Here is a 17,332-nt window from a genome sequence, read left to right as displayed (position 1 = left end):
ATGGTCAACATATTAAGTGTATAACCAGGTCTTGGAAGAGGGGTGTAGAGCCTACTGCAAACCCTGATTTTCCACATTGCTGTTGCAGTCCCATTGAAGCATAGCTCCCATGAGTGAGTACTTGAAGGTTTGGCTGGACTTTGGTATTGCTAAAAACCTGTTAAAGAGTGGAATTAAATATCTACAGGAAGCCTTCTCAGACTGGGATATTGTACCCTCTGCGGCCATCTGCTGGCCTCAGCCATCAGGTGAATATTTCTGATTGGAAAACTAGAAAAAAATTACATTCTCATCACTCCACTCACAGCAGACTTTCCTCTTAGCTTCTGAAGTGAGTACATTACCTACAAAACAGGAGACCAGCTGGCTGTGGGAGCAACACACCAGTGTCCAGGGCTGTGAGGTCCAGACCCACAGTGGATGCAGACCATGTCTGCAGACCATGTACGAGGGGAGGGCAAGCACAGGAACCACAAAATGAGGGGCAGTTTTGGGGGGCAGCACTTCCCCCCAGGATGTCTCTCCAATGAACTCTCAACCACTGACTCACGGTCACCTCAGACTAAAGCTCCTCCTGCATTTGGGTACCCCTAACATCTCCCTTCTCTCCTTGTGTGGATGCAGAGGCACTTACAGGAGGCAGATTCAAAGCTGTTGGAGCAGGCACTAGAGAGGATAAACACAGGTGAACAAACCAGGGGCTTGTGGTCTCTACAGTCACTTCCTTTGTCTTAGTGCAGGGAAGGGTGGCAGGCCACCAAGCCTGCCTTCTTGTTTTACTAGTTTCACACTGGTTAAATTCCTCCCACATGAAAGTCCCAGGACTGGGGCTTTGTGCCCCCCAGGCTGGATCTCCCCAGGAAGGTGCAGGGACGGTGCTCTCCAGCAAGCCCTGCTGTCATGCACCATCTCACTGCTGTGGGAACTCTCTGTGTGGGTTTTCAGCCCTGTGAGGAAAAAATCCATGCAGGGAAGTTGGTAAAGGGAAGCCCCTTGTTAGAGCACAACTCAAGAGCAAATTTTTGCTGATGAAAGCATAGTTTAGGATGACAGATGTCCATGTCTGGTTTAAACCTAGGCAGATTTGCCATATTGAGTATATCCAAGTTAAATTTGTATCAGCTAGAATGAATACTTTAAAACTGAGATAATTTTTATCTAAAATGGAACAGATGTTTCAACACGTTTGGGAATCTAACTGATGCAGGAGCCAGATTCCTCAGATTATCAGCAAAGGGTAATATTTTCTCCACCAATGGGGGGCTTTCAGACCCCTGCTCTCTAAATCAGGGCATGGTGTGAATAAAACAAACGTTGCAGGTTCAACTCCCATTTAATCCCTGTATGGGCCACTCACTTAAAAGCTGGACTTGTTAATCCTTGTGGGTCCCTTCCAACTCAGAATATTCTGTGAAACCTGTGTAATCTATGACCTTTTCTTTGGCGCAATGCTCCCTTCCTTACTGGCTGTTAAGGGACTTTGGGGTGACTGGGAAACTAAATTAGACTGTGTGATAGCATTCCACACACAGTGTGCTTTAGCTTTTGGTAAGCCCTGAAATGGTCATGCAGTTAGACTAATGATCATTGTATGTCCCTTTGTACTGAACTATTCTATTCTATTCTATTCTATTCTATTCCCACGTAAAAACCCACTTGTGTTCTTTACATCTTATTGTAAGCTGTTGGAGTCATTTAAATGCAGCTTTAAACCCATGTTGGGGAAAGTGGGGAAGAAGGATCAAGCAAGAAAGATCAAGGAGATTGGAAGAAAGCCCAAGAAAAGTGAAATTCATAGAGGTGAAGAAGTAGGTCCATCTTCAGTCCATCGCTGTCTTTTTTATACAATCTTATGTGGTTTGGGGTGGTCTCTCTCTGTGTGTTTCACTGGACTAAGCAAGCCAAGACCCAGAGCTGGAACACTGCCCTAAAGCTCAGAGAACTATGCTGGAGACAAATTTAGTCCCTTTGACTTTGGTCCTGTGATTGTTAGATTAACTGGCTACCTGAGTTAAAGCATGATTCATTAGCACAGTTAAACGCTGAACTTTTTTATGTGTCTTTCACCTCAGTCACTAAATGCATCTGTAACAGAACCCAGAATACCTGCTTTGACATATGACACTGAACAGCCCAGGGACTTGATGACAGAGGTCGTATCTCTTGCCATCCTGACAATCCAGATTGCATAGGATGCTTTTTCTCTTCTCCTTAATGGTCTTGGGCTTAATCTTGGCCACCAAATGCTCTGCTGAAACTGAAAAATCTTGTGGGAATGAAAACAATCAGTGTGGAAATTCTGAACCCTCCATGGATTTAGTTGGCTGTTCCTGTGTTTTGAAATATTGTAAGCTTAATGGTTTTGCACTGTCTTGGAAAACACTGGTAAAAAATCAGATATCTAGCATTCACATCAATAACTTTGACATTAAAGCCGTATTTCAGGCTTTTACAAAGCATGTGGTTGTTGTATTAATTTATAGTGCACAGGAATCTGATATTAACAGACATTCATGCTCAACATTACCTTGCATGACATTTGTTTACAATGTTTTATTTTTGAATTTCTTCATTTTTCAGAGCAGCTGTGGCCTGACCTTAAATGTCACAGAAATGAGAAGCATCAGTTTTATGGTTTTTTGTGGTTTACTCTGGAAAATGGGATAGTGATGAGGACTAAATCAATTATTCAAAGCCAATCAAGTGCTTAAATGCTACGTTGGAATTTAATCAAGATAATAAACCTTGGAAATGTGCATGTTTCACTGAAAAATGGTACAGAAAGTCCTATTTCAGATAACCAAAAAGTTATCTTGGATTCTTTGTTTTATGACAAGATTCCTAGCACTGTTTATTTGTACTGAATCATCTTTTAATGCATGCATTCATGTGGTTTGAATACCATACTCCAAGTGCTTATCTAGTTCGTCATTCCTGTGCTGTTCAGATGGTGCCTCCCGTGGCCTTTGTTTCACACTGTGTCTGTACTACCAAGCTGCATACCAAAATGAAAAATAAAGCAAGAACTGTAAGTTGCCCACTTCTCCCTATTTCCTTGCCCCAGATAAAGTTTATCTGAAGCCTCTTGTTAACACATCAGCTATCCCAGGAACAGGTTTGCCTTTTCAAAGACTGATTGGTAGTAGTGAAGTGCAAGCCAATTTAAGATATTTTTGGATAGATGGATGTTAATTATAGGATTTCAAATTGCAGAAGGTGCTTTCTAAAATAATCGGATGAGTAGGTTTGTCTTATCTCACTTGATAAAACCTACAAATTTGGGGGGCTTTTTTAAATGTCAAAAAGGTCATAAGAAGGAAAAATTGCTTTTGCAATGATGAGACATGGGAATGTCAGTGGGAGCTTCTTAATTATTTTATTACGTGTTACTGTATTTCAACCCTGAGACTGAATTTAAACTGTATCGTGAAGTACACCTGAAATCAGGGACATCATTTTCCCTGACATCTGTGCTCCTGTTCGTCACTCTAAGTATGTTAATGAGGGAAAGTCTTGGTGGATCAGGCCAAGCACTTTGCCTTCTGAGCGACAGAGCCCTGGGTACTGTGAAAAGAGGCAGAGACAATACCATGCCCCAGCCACTCTTTCTGTGTCTCTGCAACGACAGTGGTTCAATCTGTTGTTGAAATGTAGGTGACTACCTGTGATTTGGTATGTTATTCTCCACTTAAAGAGGGTTTTGAGTCAGTATTCTGAGCTTCATGCTCTGGATATTGTAAATATCTCTTTACTAATAGTTCTATGTTAGTAAACTCATTGATATAAAGGTGCTGCTTAAGAGGAATAGAGCCTGTGCTTAAAGTCATGCACATTTTTAAAGTTTAGCTCATATTAGTTAGTAGCCACTGGTCAAAATGAAGCATTTTACCTCCAGACTCACTTCATAAAAACCCCCTAGGGAATTTATATTGCTGTGATTCTAGCTAGTAATTGGGCCTAACCATGCTCTTTTGTTCCACAGCAACATTATCTTCAGTAAAGTGGTGCACTGTCAAGAGAGCCTCGCATATCCTTCTTTAGAAGCTTTTAGTATGGTAGTCAAGGCTGTTTAACATTAGTCACATTTGCCCTTCTTATTTTATGGGACAAATTTAAACATTTAAGCATTCCGTAAATAGTAGTGTTATTTGATAATCATATAAAAGACAATAAAAGATTTTACATTTGTTTCCTTAACCATGTTCTAGGAGACAAGACCATTGTGATACTGAAATCTGTGAAAAAGTTTGCAGGTCATCTGTCAAACTTCATAAAATTCAGTTTCCTTCAGGAAAGAGGGCTGGGGAAGAATTTTTTAGAGGCAAGCTGATCTTGGGCCAGCTTTGTGCAAAAGCTAAAACTGTCAGTAGGACTTCAAATACAAAGTCAGTATTTTATTTTGCTTGTGAAGTTCATGAAACTAAAACATGTATTATGAAGTATAAGAGAACAGTTATGCCAAAAAGGTAAAAATGTGCAATCAATCACATAACTTACTGGCACTGCTGAGGGAGGTGAGACTGTCAGCCAAAGTGCAGAGAGCATGGTAAGTTAGTGCATGAAGTCAGGAGACTGTTTCTCCCATGGCATCCAAGTTTCTGTGCCACAATGAGCTCTGGGAAGAAAGCCAGGAAGATTATCTCAAGGGCACGCAGAAGGGCACCCAGCTTCTGCTGCCTTTGAAAATAAACCCTAAGTGCAGAAAACTCTTATGACAGAAACAGAACTAAAAGGCACTTTGTGATGGTTGAAAACAGAGCCTTCACACCTTCCTTCTCACTGCCTTCCTCTAGCAGCAACCAAAGCAAAGCATGGGCAGCAGTTTCCAGTGATGAACTTAAAAAAACCTGGATCACCACAGGCCTCTCACTAAATAAGTCACTGTTGTAAAAGGTTGCTTATCCTATCTACTGGGAGTTTTGTGAGGCATGCACACAAATAAATCTCTGTTCTTCAAGAGCAAAGGCCTAAATTGCCCCCAGTTGATGTGTCAATACCGTTTTTTTTTCTACTGTGCAACCCCTCAAGGACCACCATTAGCCCTTCAATACTGGAAAAACAGGTTCACTTATGCCACCCAACTGGGTAATTTCTCCTCTGCATACTTTGTAGAAGTGAAATATGCGATAAGCCGAACTAATTAATGTACCAGCTTCCTCATGTATTAGGGCTTCTGGCTTCTGCAGTCATTCCTCTGCAAATGCCTCAAAGGATTATCCTGGATTCAATATTCTGAACAAATAAACACCTACAAACTGGAATACATATTTCAGGTTTTAATTAAAAGGCCCTTTTTTGGATGGCAATATGTGTTTTATTATAATAAGCACATTCTCCCTTGAAAGCTTGCTTAAATTTTTCTTTTTTCTCTCTCTTTTTTTTTTCTTTCTGCTGCTCTGCATGTTGTTCTGTCTTGATGGGAGAATTTGAGTGTCTAACGAAAGATGAGAGAAATGGTGACTGTGATATCCAGTTGCAAACAGAATTGTCATCTCATACATCAGTTCAAAACAACTTTTCTTAGGGTACCTGAAAAGAGGTACAGACTATTACATATCTGCCAACAGTAAGGCTATGATGCATTCTTCTTTTTTAACCCCAGCTGGCAACTAAGTACCTCACAGCTGCTTGCTCACTCTTTCCCCTGCCCCTTCCCCAGTGGGGAAGAGAATTGGAAAAAAATGTTAAACCTCATGGGTTGAAATAAGAGCAGTTTCATAATTGAAACAAACAAACAAAAAGAATAATTCCTGTTATAATAATGATGATAATAACAACAATACCAATTACTGTGATGGAAAAGGGAGAGGCAGAGAGAGAGAAGAATAAAAACGAAGAGAAACAAGTGATGCACAATACAATTGCTCACCTCCCACTGACTGATGGGCAGACCTTTCCTAAGAAGTGATCAGTGGTTCCTGGCCAACTCTTCCCAGTTTATAACCTGGGCATGATGCTCTATGGTACAAAATATCCCTTTGGCCAGTTCCTGTCAACTGTCCTGGCCATGCTCCCTCCCACTTTCTTGTGCACCTGCTCACTGGAAATGGAAAACTGAACATGGGAAACTGAAAACTCTTTGATTTAGGGAAAGCACTACTTAGCAACAAGTAAAACGTCAGTGTGTTATCAACATTGTTCTCATAATAAACTGCACCAGCTACTCAGAAGAAAACGTACTCTGCCAGCTGAAACCAGGACAATTCTACTGATAGATTTGCTGCTGAACACTTTTATTGGGCAAGATGGTCTACAAATTACATTAACTAAGAGAATTCTACCATTTCTAGATCCTTATATATCTATGCCTACTTGCCCAGTAGTCCTTTGGATGGGAGTCACTGCCTCTAAGAAAGCTCGTTTGTGACTATTCTTTCTAGATGAAAATGGACAGTAATTGAAGACCACTGAAAACAGATTTAAGGATATATTGAACACCTTGCATTTGAAAGGAAAGCCCATATGAACCATAGTATTTCTTTCAAGTTCATGGAACTGAAAATTTGAGTAGTAAAGAAAAAAAAAGTATTAAAATGAAGACCTACAGTGGTGAGAAGGTTAAGGGAGGAAGGATTGCTAGGAAAACCAGATGTAAATTACATCTCACTGGCCTCCTTCTCAAGTGGCCCAGAGCATAGATGAAGGAGGTAATGCTTTGGAATCAGTATCTTCCCCCAAACCCCTCCTGCTGCTCTAACATAAGCTGGAGGAGGCATGAGTGATTTCAATGGTCCACTGCAAGGTTCCTTAAAAAAACACATGAGAGTGCTCAGCCTGTCTATTAGATAGTGATGCAAATAGTACAAACAGTGGGCAACAATTTTTATGTACTGTGATACAGACTCAGAGAAAAAAGGATTAAATTCCATACATCCTACTAATGGAATCCTTACTGCAAGGAGTCAGCCTAAAGGGTTAACCATTAGAAACAGAATTGTGGTGTACCAGAAGAAAAGGAAACGAATTTAGATTCGCCACACCACGTCAGCTCCTTCTGGATCATCAGTGGCATCCGGTATCTTGCAAACAGTAGTCTGCTGCTTGGAGAGAAGCACCTTGGCAGCCATAGAATTAAAGTACATATTTATTGCCTTCATTTGCAGAGATCAGGATGCAGCCAGAGGCATGAGATTAGCTGAGGCTTCTCCTGACTCCCCCATCTCTCAGCAGTACAGCAATTCCACTTCTTGTAAGGTGCACACACAGGGTAGGATTTGACCCTGTCAGGCTGGCACTTTGCTGACAGCTTACATGCTCTCCAAAGGAATACAGCTGCTCATTTGCTCTATATTTGCCAGTTATTAATTTTGAGCAGCCACTTTAGTCTCATGTTATGGGGCAGAGCCAGAGAGAAAAATGGCTCTTGTTAAGCAAAGTCATAGTTTTTTACACCAGTCATGATCATCTGCTTTGGCCTCTTGCACAAAACTTTGGGCAGAGTTTTAAGTCCACTTTTTGTGTGTCATATCTCCTTTATCTGCTTTGGAAAAGGACAAACTCCCTCTCACCCTCTCCTTGTTCCAGTCTAAGCATCCCTCACTTTTGCCAGTCCCCCAGATGACTTTCACTGGATCTGCTGTGAAAGCTTTGCCCAGGGCTGTATCATGTGGGTGCTGGGAGCCATACTGGGACAATGCTGGTGTGTGACAGCAGCAGGTGTGTCCCCCCAAGCCCAGCTCTGTCCCAGTTCTGCGTGCCCTCACAGGTGCACTCACCTTATCACCGCACACAATATGAAGGCTTGTGCCATCCAGCGTGTCCTTGGAAATCAAGACCAGATACTACTGAACCTGGCCTCTACTGGGAAGTGGTTGGCCACCTGGCTATTTCTGGTAATACCCAGCAAAGCCAGAAGCCAGGAAAATGAAAAACCTATTGGGTTTCTAAAGCTTGGAATAAAAATCTAGTCTTGGCAAAGCCAGTCATAAGCCAAGTCCGGCTGTCTCCTGGCAGCTTTGCAGTGACTTGTTTGCATCCTTCCCCAGCACCGATCATTTGTTACACATTCTTAGATGGTCTGTCTGTGTTACTTCATGGGATAATCCCTTCTTTATCTTCTCTTGGACCTTGTGTTGTTAACAACCCAGTCCTCCTTTTCAAAGTCTAAAATACTTCTGCCTACTTCCCTCCTAAGCTGTAAGTCAAATTAATCACTTTCCAGAGCTTATACCTCAGAAACTTGAATTCTTTCAAGTATTGCAATGGCCATTTTTTAAATCTCACCATAAAGAATTTGATCTCACACAATACAGGTACAGGGAAAAAAATGCTAAGCAGCAAATGAATACTGAGGGGATCTAATATTTCATTAATGAGAGCTGCTGAGCAGCTTCCAATTTGCTTCTACCTCCTGGCAAGAAAAAGGTCAAAACAAGGACATTTTTCATTCATCTACCTCACTTGAATGTTGAGCACCCTCAAGCTCATGGTATTTCTCAGTTATTCTCAGATTTTTCTGCTTTTCTGATGTAAGTATGTTAATTTCTCTTTTTTTAAAATTTATTTACTGCATAGCAGTAAAGTAAGGAAGTAAGGAAGACATCACATGAAGTTTGAGATGTTTCTTTGCTTGCAGCTGAGGTATAAAGTTCGTTAGTTTGGCCATGCTGGCTCAAACAAAATGTCCACTTAATCAGTGTGTTACCCTGCCTCCAACCATAGCCGATAACGAGTGCTGAGAGACAATGCAGAAGAAAAGGCCCACGCAGCATGCACAGTTGTCCTGCTGCCTATCTGTAGTTTAGAAAACCTCAAGAAAAATATTGAGGATTTATTTTTACTATTGTGAACAACAGTTCTGGATGGGTCTTTTTCCACACATATGGAGAAATAATGTTTTAACACCCAGCATTTAATGATTTAACTGACCAATATTTTTCACATCGGAAGCATCTTGTGAAAGTGAGTTCTGCAGCTGAAATACACATTGTGTGAAAAAGCATATCCTTCTGCCTCACCTAACTGCTGTATCCGGTAATTTCACATGGATTCTCTTGATTTGTATCTTTTAGAGTGGGACTAAACCCACTACTCTTCTATCCCACAACACCAAAGCTTTTTGAGACTGAAAAGCACAGTGGCTCATCGTTTCTAACCCCATGTTCCTTAACTCTTTCAAAATGACATGGTTTTCTTTAGGACTCTTCTTCAGGACACTGTACACATCCCCCTTTTCAGCTGAGATTACTCCGCTTTATCCTAGCTCCAGCCAGGAGCTCGGTACAGTCTAACAGGGTGTCCCCTTCCTGCATCCCAATGGAATGTTTTCTTTAAGGCTGGGATGTCACTGCCTCCGACCCTGGTCTCTCACCCTCTCAGCCATCACACTCTCAAAATACTCAGCTGCCTGATGATGACATCACAAGTAACATTTCAGCTATCATACTGTCTTTGCTTTGTCTGGATACAGCGTACACGTTTTTGAAAGGTACATTCCTATTTCTAACAGTTTTCTTTATTCAATAGTTTATCTGTGCTGAGCTATTTCTCATTTATTTGGTTGTATGTGTATTTTAAGCCTTCAACCATGTAATTTTAACGTTCTCTGTAGCACCACTGAAGCCCTTACCCCAATCTTTATAGAAAGCAGGCTTATGTTACTATTGTTCTCCTTTCAAAACAAAATGTGGTAGGCTTTGGCTTTTCCCTTTCAACAAAAATATTGAATTTTAAATGTTATAACCAGTATAACAGAGCATCTTGGTCATGGTTGCATCTTGAACTACCCAGGTTCAGCACTGAAGCACGATTTGCCTTTTTTTCTCTCATTAAATATCTAACAAAGTGCTAAAAGGAACCATCATCTCTGATATGTAAAATGTACTCCCACCACAGTTCTCCATTATGTGATTTATTCAGGCTTAATGGGACTAGCTGAAATCTTCCATTATTATTCTGTTTCCTGCTTTTACAGCCCCTGTGACTTTGTTTAGAGGTGAATGTCACCATCCTGGTCATGGTGCTGTTTATTATATCTGAATCCTCTGCTCTTTCCACTTGGGCAAGGAATATCAGGCCATCTAGTTTCTGTGATATTTAATGAAACAGTTAAGCTTTCTGACCCCATGCAGTATTTCTGTCTGCATTTGCAGTGTGTGTTCTTTTCTCTGTATTGTACCATAACAAAGGACCATTAAACTGCACAATTTTTCGTAACTGCTGTCAACACACACCACACTGTGGGTCAGCAAAGGTGAGTTACTGCCTGCAGCAACAAATCCCACAGTTGTTGAATCAAGCACAGAGAATCGTGCTGTCCAGCCCTTAGCCTCATATCTTACCTACATCTGACCTGGGGAGCGGCAGCTCTTTTTCCATCCATTCCACTAACACCAGCCAGGGGTGGCCAGAGCAGACATTGAAAGCTACTGAGTGTGTGCAGTGTGGTTACTATCGCAGCATCCTTTGGAAATACTGTTAGATGACACAGCAGATGGAGGGGTTGGAGGATGGAGTGGGGTATTTGTATCCTCTTTTCAAGGACAAGCTGATTTCCCCTGTAGAATGCCACTGATTAGGCTGGTGAAGGCAGAGCACACGGGTGGCTTGGCAGTGACTTTGGGAGCCTGAAGATCAAATTTCTGCAGTGTTGTGTGCACAGCGCAGAAGCTAGCTGCAGTCATTATGAATGGGAGCCTGAACCTAGCTGCTGGCTTCCCCAGAGCAAGTCACATCTCTGCCATGCCTACAGCAGCTGCTGCTTTTTGGCAAAGGTACAAATAGTAAACACAATCCCAGAGAGGTGCTAAAAGCAAAGAATCGATGGTTATTGCTGCTTCAGCTTGGGGAAAGGAGTAAACAGGCTGTAGTGTCAGATTTCTACAACTGCTCTTTCTCCCCAGGGGAATGAGCCTATCCACTGCTTGCCAGCTAAGCAGAGGTCAGTGCCATGCCAGTGGGTGTAGCTACCACTAGCAGACATGAAGAACAGTCCTGGTGTTTTGGTGGGATCTGTCTGAACTAAAGAAGTGGTTGTCATGGTTTAGCAATAAAAGCAGAGAACCACTATTATAGCTGATACAGATCCTCAAGTATTTTGGTTTCTTAACAGGAAAACAACACGGTTCAAACCTCCAGACAAATTATCAGTTAGGCTGAAAGGGCCAGTCTGTCCTTGCACAGTATTGGAGTTGCCACAGTGCCACACATTTCAGCTGCAGCATGAGCCATCCTCCAGTGCCCAGAACGCTGCTTTGTTCCTGGAGGTTGGTTTATGCCCAGAAAAAAGTGGGTTTGAAGTCTTTCAACCTTTATTTTAATTCTAATGTGATGGTAAGTGTGTCTTTTGCCAGTCTTTGATGTGTAATAATTTTTGCAGCTGAGCTTGGTTGCTGGCTGACAGGCCATCCTGGGGAGATGAACTGCAGGGGCTGCACATGCACCACCCAGAAGGGCTCCTTTGCCTCTTGCTTACTTGCTGCTTTGCTTTCAGGTGTTGTGACTAACAGTACTGGTTTCAACAGCCCTGGTGCTGAGGAGGAGCAAAATACAATCATGACATCCCCATGAATTTGCTCAGGTGCAGAGCTAGCTGGCTTGGCAGGGAAAAACACTTGCTTGAGGAGTCAGCTTGCTTCTTCTCTGCTCCTGCCTCGTCTGTAGGCACACCACAGAATGCACCCAGGGCGCTTCTTTACAGCAACGTTTGTCTTGTCAGCAGCAAGTGCGCTAAAGTTTGACGTGATCCCTGTCATTAAAAAAAAAAGAAAAAAAAGCCTCTCTACAGCTACTGTTAGATGTGGCGGCTGTGTTATGCCCACTTGACTATGCCCAACAGGGTTAGGCCATTATGAAGTGTGGTGTTGATTCTCTGTAATAAAATTATCCCTCTTCTGAGTCAATCCCATGGTGGGAGTGAAGCTTTTTTTATTTTTCTCTAAAAAGTATAAAAATCTGGGCCAGTCCATAAAAAAAAAAAAATTAAATTCAAACTATGGTACAAAGAAATCTAGAATTTGCTCAGATCTTCTCTGTTGTCTCTTAACTCAGGGGTTTTTTCCCATTTCCTTTTTCATCTCCTCCTGAAACAACTTTTTTTTTCTACTCTTACCAGTGCTGTCACACAGGAATTCTGCAAGCATCTGAAGGGATAGTACAGTGTGAAACACACTTAGACACACAGGAGCCTATTTTTAAAATGTATATTTTAGACTGCCCAGTGCAAGTGTTCTGTGTAAACTCCCATCTCTCATTGTGCAGAAATAACAGCATAGAGGAGAAATTTATAATGGCCACGTCCAAGGGCCTGAAGACACAGCTCATCCATGTGTCCCTCACTGCTCTTGTACCAGTCATCTGCTAACCCACAACCTCTCCACACAGCAACCTCTTGTTAATGTATCTTGCTTGTCAACAAAAGGAGAGGGTGGAGTGGGTTTTTGGCTAGGCTTTGGGTTTCCTTTTTGTTTGTTTGCTTGTTTGTGGGTTTTTCTTCATTTGTTTTCTGATAATCAGGAACGGTACAAAAAAGTGTCCTTTTATCTTTTTGCTCTTGCTATCAAGGTGGTTACACAGCCAGCTCTTCATGTCTGAATTTGCTTTTGTGAGCTAGCAACACCAGCATTTAGATCACCTGTGGTGTGGTGTGGCGTGATATGAAGGAGTCAAAAATCAGTCCCTCTCTCTTCATTTATGCCTCAGCAATCTCATTTATACGGAGCAGAGAGCTGGAATAGCAAGCATACTTCAGTGTGGCAGGTTGATTTATAAGGTGGTATAAACACACAGTGCCCCTCTGAGGCTGAAGATTAGTTTGGTTTGCTGCCCTACTTCCATTAGTGTTATGTCACTTGAGAGTTACTTAATCAGAACTCACTTTCATACCCAGATGTGCAGTCAGAGCTCACCTTCCCACTCCAGTGCCACCTGTCACTGGCTCAGGCACCCACCGGGCAGGGATGAAGGGATGGTGACCTGGGGTGACGCTGATTGCTGCACAGGCTGCCTGCAGAGCATGGGCCCTCACAAACCTAACCCCCTGAAAATGAACTTATTCATTCAGGTGGCCTCACTTGAATCCTACGTGTACAGCAAAGAGAGCCATCCTTCCAAAAACAACATTTTTTTCCTTGTATTTCAGTGTCCTGGCTGGTCCTGAGTGAAATTTTCCCCGTTGGGATCAGAGGACGGGCCATGGCTTTGACATCTAGCATGAACTGGGGTATAAATCTCCTCATCTCCTTGACGTTTTTGACTGTAACTGGTAAGATTTCTCTGTGTCCTTCCAAGCTGATATTCTCCTAGTGGGAAAAATAAATCTCTCCTATACAGACAACGTTGCTAAAATTGCAGCTGTGATACCCCAGGAGCCAGGATCTCTGTTTAGGTGTCGGTGTAACCTCACCATTCCCACCAAATCTTTCTGTGTTCGTGCCATTAACTTCAGCCTCACAGTGCTGGCTGTCAGACCACCTTGCACATCAACTCCACAGGCTGTGAAACTCAAGTTTTGGAGACACTGTTGCCTTAGTAGGCTGAAAATAAATAATGTTTAGGATTAAGTCCTGCATCTTCTGAAATTCAATGCAAGTTCTGTTCTAGATCAGACCACATCTTTTCTGATCAGACATTTTTAAACACAATTCCATTTAATTCATTCCTTTTCACAGGAATGTCTTGGCTTGGAGAAAATTTTCCTTAGAAAAAAATGTCTTTGTGAGGTAAAAGTCTTCCACATTTGAATGTGAGAAAGCGGACTACCATATAGTGACTTCTAATGTGATGATAATCAAAGGGGAAGGTTAAATGGTGATGCTAAAATTTATTGATTAGCAAATTTTTTTTCTGATTTTATATTATACAAGGCTTTGAAAAGTTTAGTTTTCAGTCTTATTGTGAGGATATATGTGCTGAAAATCAAAATATATAAGGGAGCAGAATTCCAGGTTTCCCTTAAGTCTAAATTACTCTCCACCAGAGGCAGACAATCAACTGATAAAAAGTCGAGGTTGTTTTCACCCCGTTAGATGTTTTTCGAGACAGATTTGAAAATTAGTGTGATCTGTTACTAAAATGGGCTTCACATTTGTGTTTTCTTTCCTAAAAAAAAACAAAAAAGAGAGAGAGAAATAAAAAACCAACATCCTCCATCCCAAGTACTAACTTGGAAAAATATGACAGGTAAACTTCACTGTGTTCACACTATCACTTTAATTGGATCAAGGGTCTTCTTCAGAAGGAAACCATCCAGTTGCTCCCACTCACTGCACTTTGGTTTGCATTGCAGAACTGCACTCCTGAACTGCACAAGCTTTTGGACAAAACCAAACGAGAAAATGCGTAATGCAGGCACTCCAGCTGCTAACACTTGCTCAGTCCTTTGACCAGACTTGGGTTACTCCTAAGGAAATGTCCCCAAAACCACCTAGTGCAGACCTCAGGTGCTCAGTGTCAGCTGTTTCCCTGTCCCCTCTTGTCATGCAGTGTTACTTGTTAATGTGCATCTTGTTGTTAGTTTGGTCTCAGTTTCAATCACTGTAAAGCTGCAGTAACTCCCTTGGCTTAACTGGGTCTAATCTGGATTTATGAAAGTGTAAGTACAAGAACATATACATTGCTTGTCTATGGCAGAAAGGCAGAATTGGGAATTCTATTGTCAAATGAATACACGTGGAGGTGACAGTGGCCAGCAGCATCTGCACTTAGGTGCTGATGCAGAGGTACCAGCTAGATTAGAAGATTCAGCTGCAGTTTTCAGGTCATGACACAACTGATAAATGTCTCAGCTGTCCAGGTTTACCTTAGCAGGGAAAAGGGTTAATGGGGCTGCAGAGTGCATCCCACAGCCCGAGGATCTACCTGCCCCTGCACTGTAGGCTCAGAAAACCACTAGTTCTTGGATGGCCCCATTAGGAGTCCGCTCTTGGATCACTTTCTGGCACAGCACCCATGACTCGCAGTGCAAATGCTGGGTACTGACAGGTGGGGAGGATTAGCTGGAGACAACTGTAACAGTGTGAAAAATGCTTGGATTTGCTCCAAGAAAGAATGTGCACCAAAACCAGACACAGGCAAAAATTCAAGGCATTCATGATCCCCACTGCCTTCCCACAAAGCAGTAACAATGGCTACTCACCATTTTCATCCAGAGTGACCACAAGCAAAATAAACCAATAGGTTCTTGCTAAATGAGGCAATATGGGTTCATCAATTTTCTTTCATAATGTGTATTAGAAAAAGCAAAGCCACTCCTCCTTTTCAAACTATGTGAGCTAGGAATAACAGCCTAGATTCTTTCTAGCTTCTCCTGTGCATTAGGGGCTGTATCCTATAAAACAGCACCAGGAAGAAAAATCCCGATATTTGAAAATTAAAAAAGATATGTTTTCTTCCTTTGTAGAGCTCATTGGCTTGTCCTGGGTGTGCTTCATTTACACAATAATGAGCCTAGCATCACTGGCTTTTGTTATCGTGTTTATACCAGAGACAAAAGGATGCTCTTTGGAGCAAATATCCATGGAACTAGCTAAACAGTAAGTACCAAACATGCAACGGCATCGCCCAGGTGCCAGAGGGACAAAGCCTTTCAGTGCCACATATTGAAAAAAAGGAAGCCATGTGGGAAAAATCTGATTCTCTCAAGGCTTGAGCTTGCACATGTTGATCTCAATAGCCAAGCAAACATTTTGTTGGTGCTGAAGGAAAGGTGGTTTTTCAGCACTCCTTTAAGGAACACCTGTGGCCAAGCCTGGATCCCCAGCACTTTTGCTGTCTGGTATTCCTGGATGGGAGGGCAACTCTGATCTTGCATTTAGGACTGTGTGTCTTGGGTTGCATGCAGAAAATGGGAAGGAGAGATCCTGTATCTCAAATTGGTTTGTCCTGGGTGTCATGTGAATTTTGATAGGTGTTGTAGATGGGCATTTTCTTGTGTCTTTACTGAGTGTTGTAGTCAGGTGAGGGTCAGTCTCTTCTCCCAAGCAACAAGTCACAGGACAAGAAGAAAAGGTCTTCAGTTGTGGCAGGGGAGGCTCAGATTGGATATTAGGAAAAATGTCTTTACTCAAAGGGTGGTTAAGGTGTTGGAGAAGGCTTCCCTGGGAAGTGGTGGAATAACCACTGCTGGAGCTGTTCAAAAATTATCTAGATCTGGTACATGGGAACATGGTCTTATGGTGAAGATAGCAGTGTTATGTTAACAGCTGGACTTGATGATTTTAGAGGCCTTTTTCCACCTAAACTATCCTACTAGTCTAGATACCTCTTTTTTGGTAGTAAAAGTAATTAATGTATGAACATCTTAGTGTCATTCTGTATTAGTATTTTTTAGATTACAGGGGAATATGTGCAACTCAGCCAGGCTTGAAGGAGGTTGTTTATGGACTAATTATGGACTAACCATTGTGCTGCCGCTGGCCCTCGGGCTGTCCCTCCCCCTCCCCTTAAGGCAGGGCACACATCCACGCCGCAGCCGGAGCCGCCGGAGCCGGCGGTGCGCGGGCGCTCGGGGCGGAGCGTGCGGCGGGGCCGCCCCCGCGCGGGCAACCGGGGAAGCGCCGGGAGCCGCCGGAGCATCCCGGGAGCCGCCGGAGCATCCCGGGAGCCGCCGGAGCATCCCGAGGCCCGGACGCTGGGGTGGCTCCGGGGTGCGCTCCGCCGTCCTGCCGGGCTCCTCCGCTGTCAGTGGCAGGTGTGAGCCGCAGGGAGAGCGCTCTGCCGGCTGCATGCAGTGGCCAACCTGTGCGGGGTTTTGTGCTTCTGCAGGAAATACGTGAGGACGCCCTTGTGCGCGGTGAGACAGCGCAGAGAGAAACTGGTGCCGGTGCAACTTGCCAAGAGAGAGAAAGAGCAGCTCTACTAGACACGGGGCAAGCAAAGCAACCTTCACCAAAAGACTGATAAAAAAAAGGAAAATGTTCTGTGATGCTCACACTCTGATGGGACACACGGTATCATTATTATAAACGAGATATTATCTCTTTTATTTCTTGGTAGAACGTCTCTCAGTGGCAGTTTACAGCCAACATTAAAGATTGTTATAGTTTGTAACTAACTGGAAATCTAGGCTCTGCCTGTTTCAAACCAGCATCCCTCACGTCCCCTGAGGTCACTCACCTCTTACATACAGAAGGTGAATGGAAATTGGAATATCGCACACAATTCTCGTATCCATATTCAAAAAGAGTTCAGTCTGGAAGAAGTGCAAAGAACTGGGGTGCCAAGGAGAAGAAAGAGTCTCATAGGAGGAGCCTACCAAAGACAGGTCTGTGTAGGCTAGCAAAAATGGGTCTGAAAAGGGTTAACAACTCTCTGTTGGTAAGTTAGGGGAGACAGTGCTGTGGAACAGAAAATGGACAACTATGGAATGTAAACGATGACATTTGTGCAGAACTAC

At 42.8% G+C, this 17,332-nt stretch overlaps 1 protein-coding gene across 1 annotated transcript in view; it reads left to right on the top strand.

Annotated features, from left to right (window-relative positions):
* The window catches only part of SLC2A12 (solute carrier family 2 member 12), a 30,947-nt gene extending 13,957 nt beyond the window's left edge, over nucleotides 1-16,990 (top strand). The window contains exons 3-5 of the mRNA XM_032101782.1: nucleotides 13,079-13,201; nucleotides 15,338-15,470; nucleotides 16,702-16,990. Coding sequence (XP_031957673.1) covers nucleotides 13,079-13,201; nucleotides 15,338-15,470; nucleotides 16,702-16,798 — 353 coding nt within the window. The 3' untranslated portion in view covers nucleotides 16,799-16,990. The remainder of the gene's footprint in view (nucleotides 1-13,078; nucleotides 13,202-15,337; nucleotides 15,471-16,701) is intronic.
* The last annotated feature ends 342 nt before the right edge of the window (nucleotides 16,991-17,332 follow it).

Source organism: Corvus moneduloides, chromosome 3 (genome assembly GCF_009650955.1).
Source record: "Corvus moneduloides isolate bCorMon1 chromosome 3, bCorMon1.pri, whole genome shotgun sequence".
Classification (NCBI taxonomy): Eukaryota; Metazoa; Chordata; class Aves; order Passeriformes; family Corvidae; genus Corvus; species Corvus moneduloides.
Note: the sequence above shows the minus strand (reverse complement) of the source record. Positions and strands in the feature narration are given on the sequence as shown.